Source organism: Saccopteryx leptura, chromosome 1, assembly GCF_036850995.1.
Source record: "Saccopteryx leptura isolate mSacLep1 chromosome 1, mSacLep1_pri_phased_curated, whole genome shotgun sequence".
NCBI lineage: Eukaryota > Metazoa > Chordata > Mammalia > Chiroptera > Emballonuridae > Saccopteryx > Saccopteryx leptura.
The window spans coordinates 313607125-313619914 of record NC_089503.1 but is presented as its reverse complement, the minus strand read 5'-3'; the positions used below and the strand labels follow the sequence as shown (position 1 = coordinate 313619914).

The 12790-nt window shown below is 44.9% G+C and overlaps 1 protein-coding gene across 1 annotated transcript in view; it reads right to left on the bottom strand.

Annotated features, from left to right (window-relative positions):
• Nucleotides 1–629: 629 nt before the first annotated feature.
• The window catches only part of MEI1 (meiotic double-stranded break formation protein 1), an 89914-nt gene continuing 77753 nt past the window's right edge, over nucleotides 630–12790 (bottom strand). Inside the window, exons 27-31 of the mRNA XM_066358511.1 lie at nucleotides 4521–4602; nucleotides 3575–3681; nucleotides 2082–2213; nucleotides 1538–1650; nucleotides 630–767 (exon numbers count right to left, since the gene is read on the bottom strand). Coding sequence (XP_066214608.1) covers nucleotides 722–767; nucleotides 1538–1650; nucleotides 2082–2213; nucleotides 3575–3681; nucleotides 4521–4602 — 480 coding nt within the window. The 3' untranslated portion in view covers nucleotides 630–721. The remainder of the gene's footprint in view (nucleotides 768–1537; nucleotides 1651–2081; nucleotides 2214–3574; nucleotides 3682–4520; nucleotides 4603–12790) is intronic.

Below are 12790 nucleotides of genomic sequence, written 5' to 3'. Positions count from 1 at the left end.
AGTTCCAGGCACCAGGACCCTCATAGGCAGCAGCAGGTGAGAACGGGGCTAGAGGCCCCGTGGACTGAGCTCGGAACAGGAGCGGCAGTTGTGAAGCACAGACATTAAAAGAACTGCACATGTAGGCATACAGACAGAAGCAAGAGGAGGGCCTTTAAAGAAGGAACACAGAGTGCCTACTTTAGCCAAAAGAGCTGTGTCGGGGCAGTCCTGCACAGCTAGGAAGGCTGAGAAGGATTTGACCTGCTCAGCTTCCTTGCCTCTCTCCACCTTCATGGGAGGTGAGGAAGCAGGTGAAATGCCTCTCAGAGCACTTGGATAACAGCAGCATGGAACACATGGCCTTTCTCTGCCCTTCCAGCCCTGAGGATGGGTGGTTTGGCTAGTATTTTCTGGGTACAACTGAGGCAACCAGCTAGCACTCACTGGTGCTCCTTACATGTTACAAGGACAAATACCGCCCCCTCTTTCCCAGAGTAGGCCATCCACTGGCTGAGGAACCAGCTGGAAAGGGCCAAGGTGAGTTGAGAAGAAAATGTTTTTAGAGCGTTTACTCAGGCATGTGAATGTATAATTTTATTTCCCGATTCAATTTTAACAATGGCATAAATGGTTCCAGACGAGTGGCTGCCATCATCATCCACTTCCCCAAACCATTGCACCCTGACTCTCTTCTCCAGGTCTCAGTTCTCTCCATTTCTGGGCCTTCAGTTGTGGAGGGTCAGTCTCTGATGTGGGACAGGGATACAGCCACCCCTCCCAGGCAGCTGGCGGCAGACCATGAGAGGAGAACAATAGAGAGGTAGGGCCAACCATGGGAGAAACACACTTCCAGAGTCCCTACAGGGTGAAAACACTCAGGGGTGCTCCTAAGAAAAGTGAGCTGGATTCTAAAATGAGAACCTGAACACCTGGGCTATGTAGTTGTTACAACAAGGAATTAGTCCATGAAAAAAGGGAAGAGTAGAGCCAAGCAGCCAGGAGGGATGGGGAGGAAGCACCCCCCATATACATATGCACACCTCCCAACCAAAGTATCTCTAGAGTACCACAACAGCCCCCCAGAGGGCTCTGCCCACAACCCCAGGCTTTCTTGGACATACCAATCACCCAGCATCCCCCATGTTAGGCTGAGGGAAGCACCTATGTCAACTGGTCTGGGCAACTTTCTCCAAAGATCCTAGGGAAGGACTAGCTCTTTCCTGAGTTTGGTGATATAGCTTTGGAAACAGGCAAATCTAGGATCAAATCCTGATGCTACCACTGTGTGATCCTAGGCATGTCATTTAACCTCTCTGGTCTTAAGTTACAGCTACATTAACACTCCTAGCTGCTGTGAGATAGTTTATGTAATGTGACTGACCCTTGGTAATGAGACAAGTCACTGCCATTGCTATCACTATTAATTATTCTCACCGACCCTTGCTTGAGGACAGGGCTGTAGACAGTGCACTCTGTCCTAAAGTATGATGCCATACCACCTCATAGCCTGGGCGACCTTGCCCAGGCCAAAGCTCCCAGATGCAAGAATGGATACAGCATGTCCTGCAGGGGTGGTTCAGTTGAGGAGGCTCTGGAGGAAAGGCCTTCCAAGAAGGCCTGCAGGGTTTGGGCCATGTTATGATCAGCCAGGAGGCCCATGTTCTGGACCTGAGGAAGAAAAAGGCAGGGAAGAGAGGCCTTCTCAGAGCCTACTCCACACAGACCCTCTCTACCTTCTACCCTCTGAACTCCTGACTCCCCATTGGCTGCTGTGGCCGGAACTCCCACCATCCACATAGACAATGGTATGGAAGATCTAGCCTCACAGGGGCTACACGCATGAACACATAGAACACAGGGCCTTTCTCTGCCCTTCTGGCCCTGAGGATGGGTGGCTTGGCTAGTATTTTCTGGGTATAGCTGAGGCAACCAGCTAGCACTTACTGGTGCTCCTTACATGTTACAAGGACAAATCCGCCCTCTCCTTCCCAGAGTAGGCCATTCGCTGGCTGAGGAACCAGCTGGAAAGGGTCAAGGTAACATGAAAGAGTTACCTGCAAAAGGTACATACCTACCTACCTACCTGCCTACCTACATACCTGCAGAAAGAAACCATGCAGAGCCTGGAGTGTGGTGTTCGAGAGGGTAGAGAGGTCAGCCAAAGCTGCACCTTGCAGAACAAGACCCACCTCTTCATGAGAGAGTACGCTGCTGCTCTGGAACCGCACAAACTGGCCAGGGAGAGAGGCCCCAAACACGCAGTGATTCAGCATCTTCAATCACAGATATTTCCTGTATCCCTGCTGTGCTCAGGGCACAAATCTGTAGCCCTGCCTTCAAGGGACTCAGATTTGGTGAGTAGGACTGGGGTTGTGTCATGGGCAAGGGGGATAAATTAAGGTAGACTGTGAGACTCTCAGAGAGGTGGATCTGCTGAATACCCTCCTGTACTACCGCCCCAACCCATTGGCCCTGCACTTCACACTTGCGGCCAAAGTGGACTACGTGTGGTTACCCAAACACAGCACCATGTGCTCATATTCTGCTTCTCTCACTTCACTGCCTGGATTACATTTCCTCCACTTTGCCTATTAATCCTTCAAGCCTCAGCTAAAATGTTATTTCCACTAATGAATGTTCTTTTGCCTGTCCTGTAGTGGCACAGTGGACAGAATGTAGACCTGGAAAGCTGAGGCTGCCAGTTTGAAACTTCGCACTTGCCCAAGTCAAGACACAAAGAAGAAGCAATTACTATGAGTTGATGCTTCCTGCTCCTCTCCCCTTTGTCTCCCCCACACCCCCACACCCTCTAAAAAAAAGTTCTTTCATTGTATTAAAGACAGACACTGAGTGCTAACTATATTCTTACTCACCACTCCCTCTCAGCTCTGGTAGAGAACTTTCTCTCTTCCTCAGTATTACTTATTCTCTTCCTACACCCAGCACTGATTTATTCACCGATCCATTTCACTATCATTCACGGGCTCACTGCTTTGTTGTTTATTCAATGGGCACTCACTGTGTACCAGGCTCTTAGCATAGCTTCTACTCTACCACTAATAACATCATACATTAACTATAGTTTCCTTGTTTTCCTCCTTCTTTAGATTGAGAGATCCTTAAAGGCAGATCATTTGGCTCATTAGTACCTTTCGTACCTAGTATGGGACCTGGCATGTGGCAGGCAGGGTCTGGTCAGTGATTTATGAGTGAATGAGAAAGAATGCCCAGCTAGTCTGGGGTAAGGGAATGTGGGCATTGAGAGCAATTCTCTTAGCAGGCCTCTTGTAGGGTGAAGACCTGCCTAGCCCCCTCTAGGATTAGGGTTACCTAAAATAAGGTGTCCCTGCACAGAGGATAGAGTGTCAACCTGGAATGCTGCGGTCACCAGTTTGCAACCCCAGGCTGGCCAGTCAAGGCACAAACAAGGAGCAACTACTGTGAGTTGGTACTTCCTGCTCTGCCCACCTTTCCCTTTCTCTCTCCTCTCTCTAAAATCAGTAAATAAAACCTTTAAAAAATAAAGTGCCCCTGGCCTCCTCAGGACCACCAGGCTCATGACCACAAGACCATCCTTTATGCACTTACTTACCAGAGTCATGAGCCTCAAGATTTCAGGTCTGAGAAAGGAATTCTCTCCAGCATCCAGGAGGGTAAACAGCAAAAACCGATTCCAGGGCTGGGAGGCCACATGTAGTGCTATGGGAAACACCAGTCACCTTGAGTTAGTGCTGCTTTTCCAAAGGCCTTGGAACATTACTAAGGAGGACTTTCTCCTATTGACTCAAAAAGGGCTCCTCAGCTAGATGCAGGGCATTGGATAAGCTGACCTCAGGAAATTTCTTTCTTCCCTGGGCTTCTACCCACCTATGCTGACTGGCTCAGAGAGACCAAAAATCCCATTATTTTTCATCTGCAAGTCCACAAGAAATTTCATGCTGGCCTGTGGAAGAATGAGTTAACCACCCTGATGTTGTATGAAGATTATAGTCTATAATCACTGGGTCTATAATCTTCATACAATATCAGAGTGGTTAACTCTTTCGCAGGCTGGCTAACTGTTTCGCATGCTGGCACTGGTCCATGGACTAGCGTTTGAAAAACACTGATATAGCCCATTATTGTGGGAGGCAGGCAACAGGAAGAGCTCTGCCACATAAGCTTTGTGACTGTGATTGAGTAAGTTGCTTGACCTTTCTGAACCTCAGTGTCCTCATGTGTATACTGGGCATAACATTTGTCCATGCAGTGTTGTTAAAGTAATGAATTATCCTGGCTGGATAGCTCAGTTGGTTAAGAGTATCATCCCAATACTTAAAGGCTGCGGGTTTGACCCCAATCAGGGCATATAAAGGAATAGATGGATGTTTCTGTGTCTCTCTCCTTCCCTCTCATTTAAAATCAATAAATAACTTTAAAAAAAGAGAATTAAAATGAGTGTGATTTGCAAAACAGAGGATGGCAGTCTGGGGCAGAAGGTGGCAGGGCCCCCTCCCATCTCCCTCATAGGAATATCAGAGAATGGGGAGTGTTTCTACCCATGTCTGGACTCCGGGAATGCAGGTAGTTAAGCAAGGCCTCCAGGCAGCCAACACAGGCATGGGACAATAGAGGGTCCTTCTGCAATAAAAGAAAAAACAGATGTTCAAGGGGTTTTGGTGCCAACCAAAAAAAATTTTTGGTTTTCAAAATAATTTTGTATTTCATAACTTCAGATTTGGGATTGTGGCCCTGTAGGTAATAAAGAAATGTTAGTTTGTTTCATCTTTCACCTACACACAGAACACAGTGCTCATACTGATGATTTACTTACATTCTACATTTGAGAGACTTTATTTTATTATTTTTTTCTTTTTTTCTTTTTTTTTTTGTATTTTTCTGAAGCTGGAAACAGGGAGAGACAGTCAGACAGACTCCCGCATGCGCCCGACCGGGATCCACCCGGCACGCCCACCAGGGGGCGAAGCTCTGCCCACCAGGGGGCGATGCTCTGCCCCTCCGAGGCGTCGCCTCTTTTTGCGACCAGAGCCACTCCAGTGCCTGGGGCAGAGGCCAAGTAGCCATCCCCAGTGCCCGGGCCATCTTAGCTCCAACGGAGCCTCGCTGCGGGAGGGGAAGAGAGAGACAGAGAGGAAGGAGAGGGGGAGGGGTGGAGAAGCAGATGGGCGCTTCTCCTGTGTGCCCTGGCCGGGAATCGAACCCGGGACTTCCGCACGCCAGGCCAACGCTCCACCACTGAGCCAACCGGCCAGGGCCGAGACGTTATTTTTTAAGTGAGAGATCAAGAGTCAGACTCCTGCAAGTGCCCCAACTGGCATCCACCAGCAACCCCGGTCTGGGGCCAATGCTCAAATCAACCAAGCTATCCTCAGCACCTGGGCTGACGCTCAAACCAATCAAGCTACTGGCTGCGGGATAGGAAGAGGGAAAGAAGGGGGATAAGGAGGAGAAGAGAAGCAAATGATCACTTCTCATGTGTGTCCTGACCGGGGACCAAACCTGGGACGTCTGCACACCAGGCTGACACTCTATCCACTGAGCCAACTGACCAGGGCTGAGATTATTTTGTTTCAGAAAAGTAGATGGACCATGAGCCCTACTAAGGGATTCGTAGTTTATCTAAGCCAGTGGGTTTCAACCATTTTTCATAAGTAGCTGTACCTTTTGTATCAAACAAAATTTTACGCTCTAGTAAGCATGTGAAAAGATCTCATTATTATAATCATTAGGGAAATGCAAATTAAAACCACCAGGAGATACCACCACTACACACTCACCAATAGCTAAAATTAAAAAGAATGACAACACCAAATGTTGGCCAGAATACTGAGCAACTGACAGTCTCATATACTGCTGTTGGGAAGGTAAAATGGTGCAGCTACTTTGGGAAATAATTTGGTGGTTTCTTATAAAGTTAAACATACATTTAGCATATGGGGCCCCATGACCTTTGCTGCCAGATGTTACTCCTGTGATTATGTTACATTATATGGCAAAAGAGAGATTGTTTAGTTTAGCCCAATAAATTTACACCAACCCTTTATTATTATTTCTTCTTTTTTTTCTTTCTTCTTTCTCTTATTTTCTTTCCTTTTTTTTCTTTTCTTTTTCTTTTTCCACACCATCCCTTTAAAAGCAGAGTTTTTTCTAGCTGGTGGCAGGAGAACCAGAGAAACTAGAAATGTGAAGAGGACTCAACATACGTTGCTGGCTTGAAGAAGAGGGGCCATGTGAGAAAGAATGTGGGAAACTTAAAGAGCTGCAAGAGGCCCCTGAGGAAGAGGTGGGTTATTTCCCAGATACCCTGGTAAGCACCCAGCCTACCCAACACCTTGCTTTCTGCCTTGAGAGACCCTGAACGAAGAGACTGCTTGAGCCCTCCCAGACAAAGAACTGTGAAATAGTAGATGGGTGTTGTGTTGAGCCATCAAGTTTGTGGTAACTTGTTACATAGCAATAGAAAACTGATACATTATTTGACCCAGAAATACTACTCCTAAGTTTTTATCCAAGAGAAATAAAAACATACATCTACACTAAGAATTGTACTTCAGTATTAAGAGCAATTTAATTCGTAACAGCCAAAAATCTGGAAGTCCCAAATACCTGACAATAGGTCAATGGATAAACAAATTGTGAAATGGCCATATAATGGACTGCTACTCACCAATAAAAAGAAATGAAGTGACTGACCTGTGGTGGCACAGTGGATAAAAGCGTCTACCTGGAACACTGAGGTTGCTGATTCAAAATCTTGGGCTTGCCTGGTCAAGGCACATACGAGAGTTGATGCTTCCTGCCCCCTCCCCCATCTCTTTCTCTCCTTTCTCTAAAATGAATAAATAAAATCTAAAAATATATTAAAAAAAAGAAATGAAGTAATGATACACACAACAATATGAATTAATCTTAAAGGTATTAACCTAAGTGAAAGAAGCTAAGACACACAAGACCACATATTGATGATTTTATTTATATGAAATTCTAGAAATAGTAAAACTATAGTGACAGAAAGCAAAATGGTGTTTGCAGAGGGTCACTTGAGAGGTGACTGACTTCAAAGGGACAAAAGAAAACATTTTGGGGTGATAGAAATGATCCATAGCATGAGAATTAGAACTCAACTAATTCTACACTTAAAAATCAGTGAATTTTATAGCATGTAAATTATATCTCATTAAAACATATTTTTTAAAATATAAAAACAAAACTAACAAAAAAAAATTCTGCTCTCCTCATGCTATTCTCTGGAAGGTAGCAGCCTGATGGTTAAGGGTAAAGAGCAGACTCAGATTTGAATGCTTGTTTAGTCACTTACCATCTGTATCATCCTGGCCAAATTTACATAACTTTGCTGAGTAGGAAAAAAAGATTACCTACTTAGGTCGCTGAGAAGGTTAGATGAGAAATGGGTATACACAATGGACAACTTTATACTGAAACAGTCAACTTAAAATCAGCTCAAAGACTAGAATTATATGCCATTATCATGGCTTTTCAGCATTTGCCATATTCCTCCTTTAATCTATATACAGACAGCAAATATTTACTTATGGTTGTTTCCACTATAAAGACTGCTGTCTTAGGGACAATTGCTGATGAACTATTTTGCTAGTTCAAGACCCAGTCAAGGCATATGTGAAAAACAACAAGTTGATGCTCCCCACTCCTCCCTTTTCCTCCCCCGTCCTCACCTTTCTTTCTCTCTCCTGTCTCTAAAAGATCAATAAATAAAATTTTCATTTTTTAGTCATTTCTTATTTATTTATTTTTAAAGAGAGAGGAGAGCGAGAGATAGAGAAAAAGAGAGAGATTGAAGGAGGGAGGAGCAGGAAGCATCGACTCCCATATGTGCCTTGACCAGGCAAGCCTGGGGTTTCAAACCTGTAACCTCAGCGTTCCAGGTTGACACTTTATCCACTGCTCCGGCAATAAAATTTTGTAAATGAACTCTTAACCAGTGGGCACTTTCAGCCTCTTGACAGGTATACGAGACCACACAGCCATGGGCCTGCATGCTTCAATTTGCCACCTGGTGAGGAACTGTGGCCATAGTGTCACTTTGACTATGTGTCCTATCACTCCAAATAGTCAGCAAGGGCTCCCGGGATGGTGGATGAGCAGCTGTGGCCACTGGGCATTAGGAAAACCAGAGACTACCACTTAGGTAACAATGGCTCCTGTTCACAAGACACACTTATTGGGACACTGAAAGAATATGGGTCTTATAGCCCAAAGACTAAGGTTTGAATCCTGACCTAAAAGTGTGTGACCTTAGTTAGGCAACTTACTTAGTCTCTCTAGGACTGTTTCCTTGTCTCTAAAACTGAAATAATTGATACCTTACAGAGTTGTGATGAATAATAGGTTGAGTGCTTGCACAGAGTAGGCACTCAGTCAAGATTATCTCCCAGTCCTTCCCACCTTCTACTCTCCTAGATCCTTAATCTGACATCAATATCTGCTCTTGTAGAAATGATCTTTGCACTCAAAGCCTCAAGTCTTTTCCTCTAGGATGCTTATGGTTTCATGACTTACATTTAAGTCTTTTATCCATTTTGAGTTTATTTTTGTGAATGGTGTAAGTTGGTGGTCTAGTTTCATTTTTTTTCAGGTAGCTGACCAATTTTCCCAACACCATTTTTTAAAGAGACTGCCTTTATTCCATTGTATGCTATTACCACCCTTGTCAAACATCAGTTGTTCATAAAGGTGTGGGTTTATTTCTGGGTTCTCTGTTCTGTTCCACTGATCTATAATATATGCCTGTTCTTATGCCAGTACCAAGCTGTTTTGAGTACAATGGCCTTGTAGTATAACTTGATGTCCGGAAGTGTGATACCACCTACTTTATTCTTCTTTTTCAAGATTGTTGAGGCTATTTGTGTTCTTTTCTGGTTCCATATGAATTTTTGGAATTTGTCCTATATCTTTGAAGTATGTCCTTGGTATTTTAATAGGAATTGCATTGAATTTATAAATTGCTTTGGGTAATATGGACATTTTAATGATGTTTATTCTTCCTAGACATGAACACGGTATATGCTTCCATTTGTTTGTATCTTCCTTGATTTCTTTTATCAATGTTTTACAATTTTCCAAGTACAAATCTTTAACCTCCTTGGTTAAATTTACTCCTAGGTATTTTTGTTGTTGTTGTTGCAATAGTGAAGGGGATTGTTTTCTTAATTTCTCTTTCAGACAGATCATTGTTGGTGTATAAAATGCCTCTGATTTCTGAGTATTAATTTTATATCCTGCCACCTTGCTAAATTCATTTATCAGGTCCAGCAGTTTTTTGACTGCGACTTTAGGGTTTTCTAGATACAGTATCATATCATCAGCAAATAATGATAGTTTTACTTCTTCTTTTCCAATTTGGATGCCTTTTATTTCTTCTTCTTGTCTGATTGCTGTGAAAGCCTCAAGTCTTGTAAAACTAATTACCTCCTTAATTTCCTATCTGATCATATATTCCACTCTCACCTTAATCAGAAAGCCAAGTCTGAACACAAAGGATATCTGTGTCTCAGGTCCACCCTTTCCCTCCCCCAACACTCGCCAAGGATGTAGCAGCTGCAACAGAATCAGACAAGTAAGCCTGAAAGAACACTAAGACCATCAGACCCTGGTTAGAAATTTATAGAAAGCAAAACCAACCAGTCCAGAGAGGCTCATTCTGAACCGCCAGGTGCAGGACCAGATTGAAGACATGTGGCAGCTCTGAGCAGGCTAAGGCACTGTACCCCTTAAACCTGATATTTGTCAACATCTGTTTAATGCATACATAGAGAAGTGTCTGAGCACTGGAGGCAGTGGGTGGAGGATGCAGTCTTTGGAAGCACTTATCACCCCTCACTCAGCACATTCCACTCAGCCAGTCCATATCCCTGTAATCACAACCCTCCTCCAGAGATACAAAGCACCTATCACTTCAGAGCATCCCCACATTTCCTCTCCCATAGTAACACCCACCTCTGCCTGTGTCCAACTCCTCCCCATAGAAAGAGGAATGACTAAACCAACTGATGATTCTTTGAGGAGAAATACTCTCTGCTCAGTCTCTACAGCAGATGCTAACTTGAACCCATTGTCTACAGAGGGAAGGTTTGGTCTACTCTTGGCCAAAGAGTAGACTCATCAGGAGGTGGGAGAAGGAGTCCTGGGGTTGTCCAGCTCTACCTGTAACTGGGTAAGTATATTTAATTCTGGGGTGAGGTTGTTGGAAAGCCACTCTGCCCATATATAATAGCCATTTTCTCCCTTTGGCTTTATCAATAAAATGGAAGTTTTTGTTGTTGTTGTTTTACAGAGACAGAGAGAGGGATAGATAGAAACAGACAAACAGGAACGGAGAGAGATGAAAAGCATCAATCATTAGTTTTTTGTTGCAACACCTTAGTTGTTCATTGATTGCTTTCTCATATGTGCCTTGACCATGGGGCTACAGCAGACTGAGTAACCCCTTGCTCCAGCCAGCGACCTTAGGTCCAAGCTGGTGAGCTTTGCTCAAACCAGATGAGCCTGCACTCAAGCTGGCGACCTCAGGGTCTCGAACCTGGGTCTTCCGCATCCCAGTCCAACGCTTTATCTACTGTGCCACTGCCTAGTCAGGCAATAAAATGTAAGTTTTGATCTTTGTCTGATTTCTGTGTCTACCACCCAAATAATTTCAAATTGGGAGGTGGTGAAATATGGGACTGAAGCACTCCTCAATAACCCTCCAATCCCAATCAGAGGTCTCACCTGCTGCCCCTAACAGTATGTCCAGTATTTCCTCCTAACGACATACAACTCCTGGAGTTCTAGTCAGCAGAGTACTTTTCATTACATCCCCAGGGATGCCTATGCCCCTAACAAAATGGACCACTTCCCAGCTCTGCCCAAGAGATGAACCTCTTGAGAACTTTATTGGCTCTGCTCTTCCTCCACCTCTTTCTAGCAAATCCTTTACTTCTAATCCCAGGTCACCTTACAAGCTCTGTGACCCTGTGGTAGTCACCTGACCTCTCTGATTATAGTTCTCTATCTCATAGGGTTGACTTATGTGAGAACCATGAGGTCATACATAGAGAGGACTTGGGAAACTGAAAAATGCTAACTCTGTTTGCTGACATTACTATTTTTAATTCTTCTTCCAGTTTCCTCTGCAGTGATTGAGTCTGTCCTTCCACAGCATACTCCTGGGTCTCTGTTTCATGAGCAATCCCTTCTCTTTCAAATCCCCGTTGCAAGAAACCTTAAGGGTCATTTAAGCCAATGCCCTTCCCACACTCTAGCAGGAGTATTTGTTGGGGACACCTAGTTTTTGCTCGTAAGCCAGAAACCCAGCTACAGGACACTCCTCTCCATTCCTCCCATTCTACCATTAGACAGTTCAGGCTATCAGAAAGGGACTCTTCCTTTCTTCCTGTAGCTCTACCCACTGGCCAGGTCTCTATCTCCAAAAAAACCCCCAAAATCCTACTTTCTCTCAGCTCTGGAAGGCACTCAGAGATTTACAGTCCTGTGACTCCCCTTTTATATTTATTTTTTCTCTTCTTTTTTCTTTTTTTTTTCTTTTTTCTATATGATTCCCCTTTTTTAAATTTTTTTAAATTTTTTATTTATTCATTTTAGAGATGAGAGGGAGAGAGAGAGAGAGAGAGAGAGAGAGAGAGAGGAGAGAGAGAGAGAGGAGAGAGAGAGAGAGAGAAGGGGGGAGGAGCTGGAAGCATCAACTCCCATATGTGCCTTGACCAGGCAAGCCCAGGGTTTCGAACCGGTGACCTCAGCATTTCCAGATTGACGCTTTATCCACTGTGCCACCACAGGTCAGGCTGATTCCCCTTTTTTAATTGAACTTATTGAGATGACATGGTTAAAAAAAGTATACAGGTTACATACAGATGCAGTTCTACAACACATCATCTTTTTTTTTTTTTTTTTTTTTTTTTTTTTTTTTTTTTTGTATTTTTCTGAAGCTGGAAACGGGGAGGCAGTCAGACAGACTCCCGCATGCGCCCGACCGGGATCCACCCGGCACGCCCACCAGGGGGTGATGCTCTGCCCATCCGGGGCGTTGCTCTGTTGCGACCAGAGCCACTCTAGCGCCTGGGGCAGAGGCCATGGAGCCGTCCCCAGCACCCGGGCCATCTTTTGCTCCAATGGAGCCTTGGCTGCAGGAGGGGAAGAGAGAGACAGAGAGGAAGGAGAGGGGGAGGGGTGGAGAAGCAGATGGGCGCTTCTCCTGTGTGCCCTGGCCGGGAATCGAACCCAGGACTTCTGCACGCCAGGCCGACGCTCTACCACTGAGCCAACCAGCCAGGGCCTCATCTTTTTTTTTTTTAAATGTGCACATGCGTGAAAGAGATGAGAAGCATCAACTCGTAGTTGCATCACTTTAGTTGTTCACTGATTGCTTTTCATATGTGCCTTGCCCAGTGGGCTCAAGCTGAGCCAGTGACCTTGGGCTCGAGCCAGTGACCTTTGGGCTCAATACAGTGACCACGGTACCATGTCTATGGTCCTATGCTCAAGCCAGTGACCCTGCACTCAAATTGGCAATCCATCGCTCAAGCCAGAGACCTTGGGGTTTCAAACCTAGCACCTCAGTGTCCCAGGTCGACACTCTACCCACTGTGCCACCACCAGTCAGGCTACAACACATCATCTTTACACTGCATTGTGTGTTTACCAACCTCCTGTGGTCCTTTTAAAACTAAACAGAAGGAAAGTCTACCCCTGGCTCCTTCTTACTCTCATGCTACCCAAATCACACCGGTGACCAAGCCCTTCTTTGGACCCTTCCTCTGCCATGGACCTGTCC